At 41.8% G+C, this 17,699-nt stretch overlaps 1 protein-coding gene across 1 annotated transcript; it reads right to left on the bottom strand.

The window, feature by feature from the left end:
- Positions 1 to 3,612: 3,612 nt before the first annotated feature.
- scxa (scleraxis bHLH transcription factor a) lies at positions 3,613 to 14,365 on the bottom strand. Its single transcript, XM_005743272.1, has 3 exons — positions 13,552 to 14,365; positions 13,064 to 13,280; positions 3,613 to 3,814 (listed from the first exon to the last, which is right to left on the bottom strand). Exons 1-3 carry the CDS (start codon positions 13,944 to 13,946, stop codon positions 3,776 to 3,778), a joined length of 651 nt encoding a protein of 216 aa, XP_005743329.1. The 5' UTR covers positions 13,947 to 14,365; the 3' UTR covers positions 3,613 to 3,775.
- Between the last annotated feature and the right edge of the window lie 3,334 nt (positions 14,366 to 17,699).

The following is a 17,699-nucleotide window of genomic DNA, read 5'->3' as shown; positions in this document are numbered from 1 at the left end:
CATAAACTTTCATCCACCATGTTTGACAGATGATGTGGTATGCTTCAGCTCATAAGCTGTTTTTCTCCTTCTCCGTACTTTTCTCTTCACATCATTCTGGTTGAAGCTAATCTTGGCTTCATCTATCCAAAGATTTTTTTTCGCTGTCGTGCAGACTCTTAGATGTTTTTTTGGGAAAAGTCTAATCTGACCTTCTTGTTTTTGAGTGTAATCAATAATTAATAGACATCTTTTGATTGTAGACTTTAATAATGATACACCTCCTCAAGAGTGTTCTTGACGTTGGTTAGTTGTTTTTCTAAATCACTGAAATGAATTTTTTTCCCCGTCATCTTCCACTTTGGCTGTCTTCTGTGGTCCTTCCAGCCTTTTGGTGTTGATGAGCTGGTCAGTGCATTCCTTCTTCTAAAAAAGTACCAAAATGTTGATTTAGCCACTCTCAAAGTTTTTGTTATCTTTCTTATAGGTTTATTTTGGTTTTTCGGCCTCATGATGGTCTCCTTCACTTGTGTCAACATCTCTCTGAGCCTCATATTGAGTGTTCAAGCGAACAGCAACCAAATGCAAATTTAACAGTGGGAGTCAACTCCAGATCATTTATCTTCTTAATTTGTCATGAAATAACAAGGGAACAGGCCATGAAACCGCTTGTCAGTCAGTCATCCAATGAACTGTTTAAATCCTAAACAGTTAATGCAATATTTTTGTGAAAGTCTACAATCATCAATCACATATTGATTGTTTGATTTCAAACAAACTGCGGCATTGGACGGAAGCATTTTTTAAAATAAAGAGTCAATGTCCAAACATTGAATGAAGTGAAGTGTAGTTATGTTTTATCTGAATCATCTACTTTAAGACAAATGGTCCATACCAAAGCCGGTGGTGCCGTAAAAGCGTGCAAATTCCAGCACAAACTCTATTTTGTTTTTATAACTTCAGCTATCAGCGTTCATATGCCAGATTTCCGTGGGGTCATCTCTGTCAGATCATTATAGTGATAATAATAAGAGTCAGTCGGTCTTCCAACCTCCGGTTCACATTGGTCCAAAACCGCCCACTTAAATAAAAAGCAGTTTGCCCTCTCAGCTGATCTGTTTCATCAATATAAAATACAGAGATCATTAGAAAGCTAAGCTATATCACAGATCTTCCCGTGTGTGCAAATGTGCACGTCCGCTCACACAGTACATCCATCTGTTTGTGCATATGTAAGTTCATCTGCGCACAAACGTGTGAACGGTCATCTGTGTGTATGCTAAGTTGTGCGTGCGTAGGCGTAGGGGGAACCTGATCTGGTCTGTGTGGGAGGAACCAGTCCCCCCCTTTAGTATCCAGACAGACGGCCTGCTAGAGAGATCAGACTGTCAGACTAACTGGACCAGAAGTCATTAGGACACGCTAGACACACAGAGCTTTTTCAAAGCTATTGCTTCCTTTTAAAAAGACAAAAAAAAAAAAATATCCCAGCAGTAAGATTATCTACATTTCATCGGCTCATGATAGGACTAAGATCTTTAAGACATGCGGTGCTTTTCAGATCTTTTTCTCAGAAACCTATAAGCAGCAGGGACCACTTATTTTGAATCCGTGTCCTGAGATTTAGTCTTTTGTCATCCCGCGTTACGTTTTAGAAGAAAAAAACTCGTAGGGCATATCAAACAACTGTATTCTTTGGTATAAGCGATTATAGGCTTTGAAGCTATCTTTAATTTAGATTTTAATGAACTTTCAGACGACACGTTTCTCTCCTTCATCACCTTTGTGAGTTGTTTCTTTAAAGCGTGTGTCCTCTAAAAGACATCCATCTGGGGACATATTAACTCTAGAACTGGCTGTGAGTCCCCAGTAGTGATATAATTTGGGGGTGTTTGTAAGATCTGACACATGCACACACACAAAATAAATCAGCTTTGTTTTTCAGCACCATTTCCACTAAAAGCTGTTTTTTGGCAGTGGAAAGTGGCATTTGAATTTTTTGTTAGTTGTTTTCCTTCATCGGGCACTTGTCACATTGTAGGAAAAAGCTCGATAATTGGCACCTCAGTCGCAGAAACAGCTTGTTAGCGTTGTTAAAAAATAATTTGGGAACACCGAACTAGTGCAGCACAGCGGTTAGCCTCCATTAAAAGAACAGGCTCAATTTACATTTCTTTTAATGGTGGAAAATAGCTTAAGAAATTCTACTGTTATATGACTTTGGGACACCAGTGGCATTATAAGATTTTAATACTCTTCATGCTGGATAATATATCACCCAGATGATGCAACATTTTCAGGTAGCCATAACTTCTATCCTCTGACCTTGAAGATAATGTAGGAAAAATGTGTAGTAGTCACACGAGAAAGAAAAAGATAAATTATTATTTTAAAAAAGAGAATATGCTCAAAAATGAAGGGCAGAATCTACATTTTCCATCACAGCAGTTGCCAGACTGGAGGAGATGCTGCATGAAGGTGATGGAGGACACAGAGTCAGAAACACTGGAAAAGGCAGCAGAAAAAATAAGAAAACAAGTAGATGATGTATGGATGCATCAATAAAAGGACAAGTTCAGAAGAATGTAGCTGGTGTGGGGCTAAGCACACTGGAAAGCCATCAACAACCAGACTCTGGGCAGTGGCACTCCAGGGAAAAGAGAGGAAGAGCAGAGGAGAAGAGAGAACAAGCATGTGGAAAGGTAAAGAAGAGGACAGCAAAGGGACAAAGGCAGATGTCCAAGTAGCCAACCTGCAGATTCAATTTTGCTCATTTTCCTCCCCTCTCCCTTTGCCTTGCCTTTTTCTTTCCTCCTTAAGCCTCTGTTGCCAACCTCATCTGCAACTTTAGTCAGTCTGAGCAACAGCAGCACCAACTAGAACCGAGTTCTCGAGGAGAGAAGGAACAAGCATGTGAGAGAGAAAGAGAGCGTCGCAGGTGAATAAGGGTAATTAGGTTTATGTGAGCTATGGGATCAGACAGAGAGGAAGTTCCACTTAATTCTCTCCACCAGCCACAAAAGGATAATACAGCATTGATTTGCTATTAAAATATATCTGCAGCTCACCGGAAAGTCACGGTGGAAACTTCTACAACGTTTATTGGTTGGGACTGGCAAGAATTAGGAGAACATTTTAGAGTACAATCTGTTTAACATACCAGCAGCATATGAATGAAATTTAATCCCAGATATACAAACAATTTATTGCTCATCTTGAGTTAAGTTCAACTCTCAAAAATGATTATTAGAAATAACCAATGCCAACAATGTTCCAGCATATTTTTGTGATGTCATATAGCCAACGATTGTACCTCAAAACGATGCACATTGTTTGTCAAAAAAAAGTCATATAGCCGTTAAATAACATAGTTTCATTATATAATGTTATGTCACATAAATATACATTTATACTTCAGTTTACACATTAATAACACACAGCTTTTCGGGAATACAAGTTTATGAGTGTGTTTTCAGATCATGTGCCATAAGTTCTCAGAGTCACTGATACAGTCAAGAGTCTTTTATAAGTGGTATTAAGAGGTTCTTGGTGGTGTTGGTATGCATGTGAAAGCCATTTGAAAGTTCTCAAACTCTAAAATTTTTTTTTTTTTTTTTTAAAAAGGTCCTTTAACAAAATGCAAACTTTAGTTAAAATGTTCCTGGAAAATCCTGGAAGTGCTACAAGGAGTCCTTCAAAAGTCTTTGAGTCTGGTTAGTCTTCAAGTTGCAGTAATTTTAAAAATCGCTGTAAGCAAGTGATGAGCATTTTATCCACGTGGCTCGTGTCGTCGTTGTTAGCTCCTTATGGCGGTCTTCCTGTCTCTGTCTTTATTCTGCAAGAGACAGAAACAACATCTCACATTATTGACGGGTTCACTGAAATCAAACTGAAACAACAGTTTGGGTTTTGCTCTCATGAGTTAGAGCTGGAGAAAACTTAAACGGTAGGTGGAAAAAAGGCTAACTGCCATCGAAGATTGATTCTTTATGGATGTTGTTGGTGTTTTTACTTGATATATTTCATAGATTTCTCAGGAGGGTGGCTTCAGAAAGTCTTCCCTCCTGTAAGTCGACTTTATCTGTCCAGTCTCACAAATATAAAAAACAATTTGAGGTAAGATCAAAGAAACAAACTTCTTAATCATCATTTCATGAAAATTTGCCAGTTTTGATCGAAGCTTTCTCTGGTTTCACTAACACAAGTATTCTTTACGTTTAATGAATTTATTCAAACCATATTTCATCACAGAGGCTCTAAAGAAGCCCAGCAATTTTACAGTAAAAAAAAAAAAAAATCATAACAGGTAAAAAAGATGATTTTTTTTTTAATGTAAACCATAAAAAATGCACTCAACAATATATGGTTTCGTACTGGAATCACTGGCACAGCAAGTTCATGTGGTTTTAGATGTACTCTGCTTTTAGTTGATGGGAGAGTAAATTAGCCTTGACTGCGTGCAGCAAACTCACATAAACACATTCTGTAATGTAGCACACAACATTAATTGTGGTGGCAGAGAGAAATGAGCTTTTCTTTAATACTATTACAGCCTGCAGATTGACATCATGAGCTGGTTCATGACAGCAGAGCATGATGATATGCTTCTCATTTATCTGTGGTATCAGAGCAGGAGGCCCTGATTTCCTGGCTGGTTGGGAGACCTTCGCTATCTGGCCAGGAAAATAACATCACTTTTTCCCTCTTCACCTAACCTCTTCTCAGCTCACTTGGGCCATCTACCACTGGCTTTTCAGGCAACAGTCAAGGGATTTTATTGAACACACCACTGAGTGATATGCAACACATATCATCCATGCTTTTGTAAAAAAAAAATTTAAAAAAGGAGAAAAAAAGACTGATGTTTTAAGGATTAACTCATAGCTGACAACGGATCTTTGTTATTTAATTCTTCAGCTGAAGAATAAGGCTACCATTATCCCATATGCTAATATAAGCACTCATGTCCTCTCCTGACTTTTCTCTACCCCCTCTCATATCATCTCAACTAACCCTCTCTGCCTCCCACTTTCCTTTCCTCTCATCACGCCGAACACCTGTTACACATTTCCTCTCAGACGGCGCACAAGGTGTAGGTGTTTGGAAAAATCCGTTTGCCTGAGATCAACATAGGTGGGTTGGTGGTTGGAAGGGTATCAGGCGGTAATCAAAGAATGAGATCATAAGACTTGGACAGGAATTGGTACTCCCACTGACGGAGGTGAGTGAGTGTGAGGAGACGCAGAAACTGTTGTTGTCAATCCTTCCTCCAGCTGGATCAGCAGAGGATCATTAGATTACACTGCAATTGAACCATTACCGTTGCTAGACATGAATCATTACCACTGTGTTACTGGCTGCGAGTGCAAGTATGAGCAACACCAGCGGTATAATTTAGTATGTAGTAGCCACGCTTAAAAGCAGCTACTTCATGTGACCAAATGTGTCTTATTTGTTCTTCTGTTGTCCTGTTTTCAAAACTAAGTAGATAGTAGATGAGATATTACTAGCATAAGGAAATATAAGAACATCAATCAGCACATGTAGGGTTTCCTCATTTGTAAAGACCATAGAGGTCTTTCAGCATTAATCCTAATGCAAATAAGCATATGTTTACCACCATTTATACTCTCAGTTGCCTTCTGGATTGTTTGTACCATAAATAAATAAGAGGCACTTATATCATATTAAGAGTTTCTTATGACCCAAAGACAAAACGAGTGGGAGAAAAGGACAGAAAATCCTTATTTTGTTGGTGTCCGTGGATCCCATCTGTAGATTTGCTCTTTTTTGCTGAAGAGCGCAGTTTTATAATTTATAGTAAATCTCTTGGCTGTGATTCGTGGAGCGCTGGGGGATCCCCCCACATTAAGAACCCTTGCTTCAGGCACAAATCCATTCCTAGTACAACTGAAGAGTCTTGATATGATCACCGTAAAAGATTACACAAGACTAATGATCTGCCTCAAATTATCTGTCAGTTTAACCATCTGACATGACATGTAGTCTTGCTCAGATGTCTATTTTGTGTCACTTACAGCCTGGAAAAACCTCGGCTTCATTGACGCTGTGATCTCATTGTGCTTGTTCCCTTTCACAAACCATCAAAACCATCAGTTGGAAGACAAAAACGCAGCCATGCTCCTGGGTGTTTGTTGGAAAGCAACGGGGAAAATTAAAGGCATTTGTCAGTGGAAGGAAAAGTACTTGAGGCAGTTTAGAGTTAAAGTGGGTACGTGAGAAATTTCACTTGAAACCTGTGTGTGAAAATTGGATGATTTCCCAAATTACATCAAATTGCAGCGGAATCGGTAGGAATCAGCCCACGTCTCATTGTTAGTGCTCCGTGACAGTTTAGAGGCACAGCTGTAGCTGGTGTAGGCGGTTCAGCTGGAGTGAAGCCGGTTCAGTCAAAACAGAAGGTGGAGGGGATTTGGGGAGGGGGGCTTTAAGGCCGGCCTGGTAGTCAAAACAATCTCCTGAAGACTAATAGGGCATGCTCGGATGACATCTCTGCTCTCTCTTTTCTCTTTCCAAACAGGCTTGTGCGCACACACACATACCGCTGTCTTCCCAGGAGGCCGATTTGTCTGACATTAATATGATTACCTGCTGATGTTTACTTTAGATATGATATGATGATACTACCAAACTTGAACAATATTTTTGGACCAACAAGGAGAAAGCAGCCTGTCTTAACCCTAATGTGAAGACAGTAAACACTGTCTTCACAGCATCTTATCAAGTCCACAAATTCAGTCTTTAGTATTGTTTTTCCGAAACCCAATCCTGCCGTTCCTTCACCTATAACTGGATTTTCCATTCTCTTTTTTTCCTGTGTTAAGCTGTTCTGTCAAATACAAACATCTAATTTAGTTTCTGGCTGCACGAGGACAGGAATGACTGGTTGGAAAAAATAATTTCTACTTGGGCACTGGCCCGCAATCGTATAAGGAGATTGGTATTTAACCATGAAATGAAAACTGGTAATATCCTTTCAGTTTAGCGAGTGAAAGTATGTGTATGCGTCAGGGCCTCTGGTGGCTTATAGAAGCTGTAATTTCCCCCATAAATGATCATTAATTGATAAATAAAACATAAGAGACTTCAATTGAGTGAAATAAAACACAAAATAAGGCCCCAGTCTGCCACTACGTGACTTGGACACATCGCAAATTCATGTTCATTGCAGCTTTGCCAGTAAGCATGGCTCTTGATTAATCTTAGATTGCCTAATTAGATGCTGCTTGCACCAGGCAGCCACACATGTACTTTATTTTCCCCAGCATTTTAAAAATCTGTTTTAATGACTCCATAACAAGCCAGACTTCATTTTCACTAGTCTCAGATGACTTAATTTTGCTACATTATGCACTAACCAGCGCTTGATCATCAGTGCTAAGATGTAGACCCTAAAAAAACCAGTATGTCATTAGCTTCAGTACATATTGTTTCAAGAAACAGCATAAATCCTGCTTTGTCGCTGTGTTTCTCTAAAGCCTGGCTCGACTTTCTGTATTTTTGCTTTCATTTTCTGGGTGAGCGGCCCTTTCCCCAAAGACCGAATGGCTACAGAATGATAGTTTTGCTAATAGATTTTGTTAGTTATCTGACCCGGCTTCTTCTGCTGGTGTTAAACTAGGATTTAACCGTTTCCATCTGTGCTGAAAATATACAGACAGGTCCACGCTCGAGGGCACACACTCGTACACAAACTCACACACACCGAGCGTGGCTGAGAATACATTTAGACGCTGCCATCAGCGTGTTAGCTGCCTTCGATGCACCTCATTAGCATAGCGAAGCTCTTGCTCACGAGGCACGAAAAACATTCCCTCCAACTCAACGCTAGCATTATCAGCAAATGAGGGCAATTTAGTTTTCATCTATGACGTTCTACCGAGACGTCGACTCCGTGCACAAAAGTGACGCAATGCTTTTTTCCAGTGAAAACAGACTAATATCCAAATAACTGCAAAAACCGCAGTCATTAGCGCGGCCCCGCACATGTCCTATGCATGCATTTAAGCCCTCTTTAGGCCCATGGTTCATTTGATCTCTATAAAGAAGCAAAGTGTAGTTTGAGCACAGCCTAAAAACCAACTGTCCAAACTGGAGGATAAATAGCTAAGTTGATTATCCCGCTGAGTCGTTGGCTATTTCTCTTTCTCTCTTGCTCTACTTCTCCATCTCTGTTTCCACAACTTCCTGCACACCATTAGTTTAGAAAGTGTTGAAAACGCAGTCATGATCCAGAACTCCTTAACTAAGTAATCATATTTAAGACCTTTTTTTTCTCTTTTTTGCACGCTGTCTAGAAGTGGTGAACGGCTGTCTGGTTGGAAAGACTAGGAGGTAGGGTGAAATGCTTTTGATAAAAGTGTCTGAGTGCGGTGGTGTGCTGTGTGCCCACATGTGTGTGTATATATATGTGTGATTGGTGTGGGCGTGAGCGTAAGCAGGGAGGGCGTTTCACAGTGAGTGGTTTCCAGGCTCCTTTAACATCACCATCAAAGCCCAACGTCAATGTGTTTCTAATAGCAGCCGCTGAATTAAACACTGGCTGTATGGCCTCAGCAGAGGATAAATCATTTACAGAACAATTAGCTCATTTGTTGCTCCGCTCTGTGCTGCCAATGACTTCCAGACACAGAGAGCCAGCCAGTGTGTGTGTGTGTGTGTGTATCTGTCTGTGAGTGTGTTTGCAAGGTTGCTGCTTAAGACACATTAAAAAATTCACTCTAGATGTGTCACTCACATCCGTCTCATGCAAAAACAAATGCAAGTGGTCCTCGCCCTCACACCAGCAGAGAAGAGGTGTGTTTCCAGTTGCACAGTGAGATTTTAGTGCCCCCGTCTCTCCATGCACATACAAAAATCACCATGCGTAGTTGTGCTGCAGCCGAGATATAAATCAGAACCGTTTGCGATATCAAAGGCAGAATGCATTGTCTGCTTACGTTTGCTTTTTGATTTCCAGAAATTCCAAATAAATGACCTCCGTTGAGTGCGAGTAAAACTCTGGGCCGTGCCTTAAAATGCTTGTAAACGCATCTAAATTTAACCATTTCAAAAGAAGCGCTGGTCTATTTACACCAACCACACCATAAGCACCAGAGCAGTTATATTTTCACCAAATTTTTCTTTCATTTTTTTTTTTTAAATTTTGTTTCCGAACATAAGATGTTGCTTTTAATTAATCAGACGAGCTTCTTCGAAATTCAAATGATGGAAAACGCTTGGGCACGTCACATCCAGCTTGAAAGGAGAATGCAGTGTGATTGCTCTTATTGGCAGACGAACTGCTATTTCTATTTACTTTAGCCCTTTGAATTGAATTAACCCGCTCTCTGTTTCGGGCCAAAAGAAATAGGCCACAGTTGAACGCTGCGGACTAGAGACAGACAGATTAGCACATTTTAAAAGATGTTTGTTTTGAATCACGTTTTGCATAAATTCAGATTGTAAAATAAGTGCAGCAGACAACCACCTCAGCACTTTCACCATCACTGAAGGTGACCTCTACCAGATATTGACTTAAGACAATAAAGAGCTGATTATTATAAAAGCTGCCACTGTGAGCTTCTCCTGTCACATGTTGAGTCCAGGCATCTGACAGTTGCACTGACAGCAAAGAGCCTTTGCACAGGATAGCTGCATCAATCAAGTAGACAGCACGGGGATTTGAGCCGTGCTCGGCTCACCTCAGTCGTCTGTCCTCAGTATTGTACATCTCATTTACAGATGTAGCCATCAAGCATGTCCCCCCCTTTTTTAAATCCAAGTATCAAAGGCACCAGCATGCAAGAGCTGCTATCCACTTTGTCTTTGCCAAACTGCGTGTGCTCCACCCCTTACACATCAGATTTTTGCTGTGATATATATGAACATTCAAGGAGGTATTTGGCATCAAAACAAAAAAGATACTGAGAGTAAATTTCACAAAGTAGCTTTTCATGCTTCACCTGACACTTTAGGGCATCAAGAGAGAGATTTTGTTCTTTATGTTGGCATAAAAAATTAAAAATAGATACATTTTTTTTCCGGACAAGCCTCTACTAAACCTCTCGAATTTTTCAGACGACTTGAAGGTGGGTGAAAATTTTTAACCTCAACTCTGACAAAAAAAAAAAAAAAAGACCCGTCATTCATCAAACGGCTGACATTTGACGACGCAGCGATATTGAGAGGGTTTTAATCATGTTCTGTATCATTTTCAGGAAACTCACCGTAAATGAGTGAAATTCATTTTAAAGCTCCTTAAGACATGTGTATAAAGAACCGACACATAATGAAATCCCATCACTATTCCTCCGACTCTGTAAGATGTAAAGCGTAGCACTCCGTGTGCAGTAGTCATTACTAACAACACTGTTTGTTTTGAAACAGTTATACAGTATTCACACACATAATAAGAGGAAATGAGCGTATACTTTTCTCACTTTCGCCCTCTCCGACGCTGGAAAGAAGTGTAACTGAAGCAGCTGGTCTAAGCAGACCTGACAGCTGTGATGAACCTCAATGACCATAAAAACATACAAAGAGAGCACTCAGGACACAAAGTCTCATTTTACCTTCACAATCGTTTCCTCTCTGTAATCACCAGCACCGACTCTGCTCTTTAGCCCACTTAGACCCACTGTAGCCACTTTTCCAGAGAAAACGAAATGCTCTCAGGTTCTGCCAATCAGAGGAGGCCAAATGAACCTCATTTTTCTCCTAAAATATATTTTAGATAATTGCATCGATTTAATTTGGAAATTGCACAATAAACATTCAGCGTGGATACATGAGCCTCTTTGCACTGCGTGTGCCGATATGATGGCGAGGAGGAGCACTGGAGCCTGGTGGAGTGATATTATTATGACTCCACCGGGCCTTTGTTGAAGGGTCCAGCTAACAAGTCCTGTTCTTGTATCCAAAGCCCAGCTCAGCTTATTCCTGTGTGCCAATACAGCTTAACTTTAAACATAGCCACACAGTGTATGCTGTACTTGTACCCACACAACATCCTGCTGCTAACCGTCTAACTAACCAAGTGAAGATTAATCCACCACTGAAATTAGACCAAGAAAGTGCACCATTTAACATTTTTACTGGTTGTATGCAGTAAAAAAAAAATGCAATATAGAGTAAAAAAAACAAAACACTTCACATTGTGATACTGATAAGCTACTAAATTCACTTTAAGCAGAACTGCAAAGACATTATAGTTGTTTGTGTGTGATTCATAAAACTGTTTGCATAAACCAAAACTAAGCAACCATTTCTACACCCTTGTGCTAACTCATCTTCTGTCTTCTCGCTTGCGATTCTTCTGGATTCGTTTGGGGAAGTCAGCCAAGTACGCTTGATGCAACGTACACAGCACACAGGGGAGAATAATGAGACTTTTCATTGAGCTACCGGGAAACATCATAACGTGACTGACAGTGTGTAACACAGAGTAAGCTGAAGTGTCTGCGCTCGAGTGTTTTGACATGAGAAATAGTTTTCTACCCAGCATGCATTTACAGGTCAGTCATGCAACCACAGCAGCGAGCTGACAGCAGCAGATAGTATTACAAAGCTCCTACTGGCAGCTCTGACCTCCATCAGGTCGATCGATATGCACAAAGGTGGTGGTGGTGGTGTTTGAGGGGAGCCGGGGTGCACATATTGAAGGTGAAGAAATGAAACAGAATGAGATGTTTGTGAGGACAAAGGAGGAAGTGAAGGAGTCAGCGAGGACAGACAGGTTAAAAAAGAAGGGAAGGGGTACAGGTTTCAGGCGAGTTATCTGCGAGCTGAGGACGTCTGGGTTTGGACGCTCAGGACGTCTAGTTTTTCACTCGCAGAAGTTTGGAGGGGTGGGGGGGGGACACTAAGACTGCTGAGTCTCAGGTTATCCCCCAGCTAAAGGGTCTCTGGGTTGAGACACTGAGGAGGGTATTAGCTTTCACACACTGCTGGGGTAACGGCGGAGTCTGCCAGATGTCAGCCCCTTACCCATAAATCCTGCTAAATGGGCGGCAGCTATGGGCTGGGGGGGGGGAAGTCAACTCTTTATCATCTTCTGTAGCATTTGTCAAAATCAGAACTGGGGTCATATATATTTAACTTCACTCAGCTGATCCCTCATTTTCTGTATTTTCTCATCAAGCTGATGATTTTCGTCTGCGAGAGTGGCTTTGATTATGTTAATTTCCCGCGATGACTCAATCAAATATGAGCAGAAGCAGGTTCGCCCTAAGGTGTAGCTTATCCATTTTAATAGTTGTAGAGAAATGTAGATTTTTATCAAGATTATTGACAAAAGTGGAGAAGAAAAATTGGTTGTTTTGGGTTTTTTGCTCTAAAATGTTATCGATTCTCCACCTACATTTTGTCCTGTGACTGTGACTTTCACTGGAACAAAGTAATTGCCAGTTACCAATTTGTATCTCTCAGGTCAATCTCGAGATGTTATGATTAAAACCTTCTCGTATTCGGGCTGACGTCAATGCATTCTTGAAATTATACGCATGGTTTTGGACGGATTTCACGGGCTCCTGGTCATAAATCTCAGTCACTGCATAAATACCCTTGTAAACTCTAAATTCATATTTTTTAAAAAGAGAGCACAAACAACACCATAGATGGGTTTAGACACAACACTCGTACACATTTAGTCTGGAAAAAGCCTGCGTGCTGTTTGAACCCAGCTCTCGGAGAGAAAAACAACCACTGCTGTGGACTGTAATGCTCAGAGATTTTCAGAAACCACCTGCTTGATTAAAACTAACCCCCGATGATACAATAACACTGAGTCCTTTAAAAAGGTTTTGCTTTTACAGTCCCTCTGGGCCAATCTGGTTTATGGGCACATTCACTGATCTCAGGTCAGCTGTCCTAAACCACCACACAGTGTCTCCGACCGCACTGGTCTTCAGCTAAATCTCTATCATTTGTATTTTGGAAAATTTAACAAAGACGAATAAAAAAAACGCGACTTTTCCCGCCATTTAGTTTTAGAGGATTTTTAAGCAAAACGCACTTTTAACTTAATGTTTTCCCCGATTTCCCTCTTCTTCTTTAACTGACTGAGAGTTCGTTATCCGCTCACCATTTTCCTCTGGTTACTGAGGCAGAAGGTACAGATGTGCTTGGGCTGCGCTGATTGGTCGGATCCTCGGTTGGGGGAGGAGCTGACATGGAAAAACGGCGGTGAGGGAGCGTGGCAGGGCTGTCCGTCATGAAGCCCTTCGCCCAGGAGCAGCACGTTACCCAGATGGCTTATGTAGCTGCTGGCCAAACGCAGCGTCTCGATCTTTGACAACTTCCTGCAATCATGAAAACAGTTGTGGTGTTGACAGAGGAAAAAAAGAAATTTGGAGGGTAACGTAAAGATATCTGCCTCATAGGATATGTTCAAACCTGCAAGAGAATGATGCTAGATGCTAGAATTTTTCTTCCCTGTTCGAGTTTGGAGAGTTTCAGATTAAAGGCCTAAATATAAAATCATCATTTATTTGGCTCTCCAGGTGGAAATCATTCTGTCCCTGTCTTATTTGTGCATGATGTCACAAAACAGTAACTCATGCAGGTCTTTACCTGTCTGCAGGCTCGGTGGGGATGAGTGTGCGCAGCGCTGTAAATGCTGTGTTGACAGAATTGGTGCGATCTCTCTCCCGCGCGTTGGCCGCGGTCCTCTGGCGATATTCCTTAGGTGGAGATGAGTCCGGGGGGACCAGTCTCGCGGCCATGCCCCCTACTTCTATCCCTCCGCCTCCTCCCCCGCACAGCTTCCTCTTCCTGTTCACCTTGATGTGAAAGGCAGATGGGGAAGACGAGGACAAGCGAAAGGCGGCGTTGGAGGAATTGCTGGTACGCTCCTCGGAGCCCGAGCCCTCGCTGCCGTTCTCGTCATCGTCTTCGGAGAGAAGGGCGATGTCGCCGTACAGGAAGCGGCCCGCGGGGGGTGCCGTGCGCAGCATGGCGAATGTCATCTTGGGCGCAACAGCGTGACAGTTACCGGTCAGTCTTGTGGGGGCTTCCTCAAGGCAAGGTTGAGCTGATGAAGCTTGTTGGCTGAAGCTGGCTGAAGGTGTCCACCAGAGATATTTCCCCCAAAACTTCTCTTCTTCACAAAATAAATTAAGCCAGGAGAATTGGATGTTTCCCTTGCGAGTCTAATTTGCCTCAACTTGTAATCTCCCCTTATTGAAGTTGATCCTAAAGCAGGTTAAGAGGTCACGACAACTTGACCTCAGAGCACTCGGGTCATGGACAGCTGCAGGTTCCAAGTCCTTCTTGTTCTTTCTGGATCTATTCACATGCACTTCACATCCCAAAGATCTGTGTCTCCTGCAGCTATCACTTCAAAATAAGAATCAAAAAATCAGTTTATACTTGCATGTTGAAGCAAAAATTGGTCTCGTCTCTCATTGCTTCTCTGCGCGTCTTTCTTTGCCCTTCGTTTCTATATTTGCCCGTTTCAATTCCAGGAACGACTCTGCGCCAGCCGCCTCACTCTCTCGTGCTCTCTGTCCTTTCTCCCTCTCTGTGTGTCTCTGCTCCACATGTGCCTGCAGTCTGAGTGTTTCCGTCTGTCTCTGGTCTTAAAGCCAGTGGGAGGGCAAAAGGACTGCACTGCTCCTCCCTCTGAGCACTGAGGGTCCCTTGGCTGCTCTCTAGAAGCAGGCCGGAGAGACCGGAGGCAAGAGGCAAACCATCCGCAGGAGTTTGTTTTGGCTGCATGCTGATATGTTCCAGGGGAAATCCACCCTAAAACAGATCTTGCATCACCCACGGGGCCCTCTAAAATTTAAGAAATACGGTCGATGTGTTGGATAAAATGCTGTCATGTGGCATTAGTAATAAAGCTGTTATCTTGGACGGTACAATCAGATGTCAGGTTGATCTATTTCTCTATATTTATTTTCTTTTTTCCACAGAAATGTGTCCAGAATCAAAGTTACCAAACTGTCTTTTGAAGAACGACCGAATATCTTTAAAGAATTTCTGTTGTGTTAACTTGTTTTCAGTTTCTCACGTGATATGTTCTTCCTGGTTTCTGTCATTAGTCTGACAGGGCACACTACCAGCAAGAGGTACAACTGGGTTTTGCGTTTGCAGGAAAAAAAAATCATGTTTCGTTCAACCACTTCCTCGACTGCAGTAAGCTGTGAAGACAGAGTGGCGAGTGTGAGTGTTTTTTCTTTCCCTCCGTCTACATCTCTGATTTCATCCCGGGACAGCTGGCCGGGAGGCATCGCTGAGCTCATGGATGACGCCAAAATGTAGGTTTATCCGACCGCAAGACTTTTATCTGTACGAGCTGTGGCACTAAAGAGCTTTGCAATGTATCTATCCTCATGGGACTCAGACATTTAACGTGAATTTAAGGTTCATGCGATTGGAGATTGTAGTAGGAGAGCTGCGACTTTAAACTGCCTTCATCTATCTGTCATCTTCTCTTCGAGAAGGAAGTTAATAGTTCAAAACGAGGTACAGCAAAGGAAGCGGAGACAGAGGCGAGAAGACAGACACAAGTGGGAGTAAATTAGCAAGAGACAAGGCAAGGAGCGTCAAAGTCTAATTGTGTTTTCTGCTTAAACTCTTTGTGATATTATTAGTCATGATCGCGCAGCTTAACTCTTATTGCCAAGAGACTGTGTGACCTTTATGTGTTTCTTCCTACTTTAAATGTACAGCGGTTAAAGGTTGACAACCTATGTAAAGCTCAGCTATGAAGTCTGTAATCCTCAGCAGTACCTCAGTGAAAACTCTAAACCCAACTGCCATTACTGGTATGCCTCTTTTGTGTAGATTGGCAAGAGTAAGCTGCTGCTGAAAACTAATAGCACAATGAATAATCTGTCAGAGTTACACAATGTTACAGTCGGCATTCATCACTCTCGATTTCTCTGTCTTTTTCCCTCTTCTGCCCGTATTTCTCCCTGACTCCCCTCCCCTCGGTGTCCATCCCTGCCCTTCAATCTTAGTCGTGGTGTTTATGCTGTGGTGTTGAGTGAATGAACCAAAGCCAACGCTGGTTGCAGCGGTTGATTGCAGTGCATACAGGAAGCACAGAAAAGTGCAGCATAGGTGGGAATTAAACTCCAGTCGGACTACTATAATGAAAACAAAATGTGCTGCTCTTCCTACATACGAGTGCTTCACAGAAGCAGAGAAGCATTAAGTTTTGGCACTGATCGGTTCCTCCTGAAGGTGCAATCAAACAATGCGGTTCTGCTCCTACAGTTCACGTTACACCACCTTTGCAGAGTTCACACTGCTACCATGAATAAATCTCCTTAAGAAAAATAAATAAATAAATAAAAAATAATCTTCAGCTGCAGGACGTAATGGAAACAAGGAAGAAAGCAAGGGAAACACCCCCCAAGTGTAACAATTTTACACTTTGTTGGAAAAAACCTTTTCCACTTCCCTTCAACTCTTATTGAACACATCCGTTCATGAGATCAGGCCAACTTCCAATCAATGTTTTAGATTAAAAGAAAAAGAACCTTTAATGATGCTCTTGTAGCTATTTAAACTTTTCCTAATGCCGAAAAACTAAATAAAAGTGGACCAAAAATAACAAAATCCCTCAGTGAAAACAAACTTTGTCTTTCAGGAGCCAGCGCTGTATCCGACAGCTCATCGCTCTTGCGAGGGAGAAAACTAGGACAGTATGTGGTAAACAGTTGGGTTTGGGTTGGAGAACATTTTGGATCTCTTCTAAATATTATTGCTTTGGCATATATGCCTTTAATTGATAGCTGCGGCAGAGACGGACAGAAAATGTGGTATGTGTGTGTGTGTGAAGGAGGGGGGGCATGCAACAAAAGGTCAGGAGTTGCGGTAATGTGGCATGTTAGTATTGTCAATGCTTGAGGAATCCTGCGATGATTTACAGCCCTGGAGTTAGAGAGAGATGAAGACATGATCTTTGAAACGACTTGTTCTGCGCTGTGCTCTGCCTATCTGCATATTTTTGACTGACCGCTAAAATGTGGAGGTGTATTTCCAAACCAGCTGCGCTCTCTCTGCGGCCCATCATTACATTGCATTAGTTTGCATATCCCAGGAGCGTGTGGCTGGTCTAATACAGTATCCATTTCTCTCTGAATCACTGCCAGAACCCATTCGACTGGGTATATCCACTATTTATAATCACGTATGTTTGCCAAGTGAATGTTGCATAAGAAGAAAGGAGTCGCGTTACAATTCAGTAATGGCAACATTTACATTTAAACTACATAAAAATATTGACCAATATTCCTCGACGCAGACTGTGCATTACACAGTGATGCTGAATGTTCCTGTGTCAGATATTATCGTTGTACTGAACTGCAGACCCAATTTGCAGTGTAACACTTACAGTTTTACACTTAAGTTGTACATGTATGATGCATGATTTGCATAGTGCAAATAATGAAAACGGTGACATTTGACATGCTGTGTTATATGACAGAGTCCTACCAGAATGTGGGAATTGCATCTTGCATAAACTTAGCATTAGGTTTTGAGGCTTTGCACCAACCAAGTGCCAAATGGCCATATCGTGCACTGGTGAACGCATACTTAAAAGCAAGTATATGTTCAGACTTGGAGCTTTTTCACTGGAAACAGCTGCGCGACGCAGCTCAAAGCGGAGCCAGAAGAAAAAGGCAGTTTCAAAAGTTCTTTTATTTGTGAATGAACAGGTAGCCACTCATGGTATTTTTAAGAGGTGTTGATTGTACCGAGGATGT

The sequence above is a fragment of the Pundamilia nyererei genome, unplaced genomic scaffold (assembly GCF_000239375.1).
Source record: "Pundamilia nyererei isolate P.nyererei 1_Seehausen unplaced genomic scaffold, PunNye1.0 scaffold00129, whole genome shotgun sequence".
In the NCBI taxonomy this organism is placed as follows: Eukaryota; Metazoa; Chordata; class Actinopteri; order Cichliformes; family Cichlidae; genus Pundamilia; species Pundamilia nyererei.
This window is presented reverse-complemented; position numbering and strand designations above follow the sequence as displayed.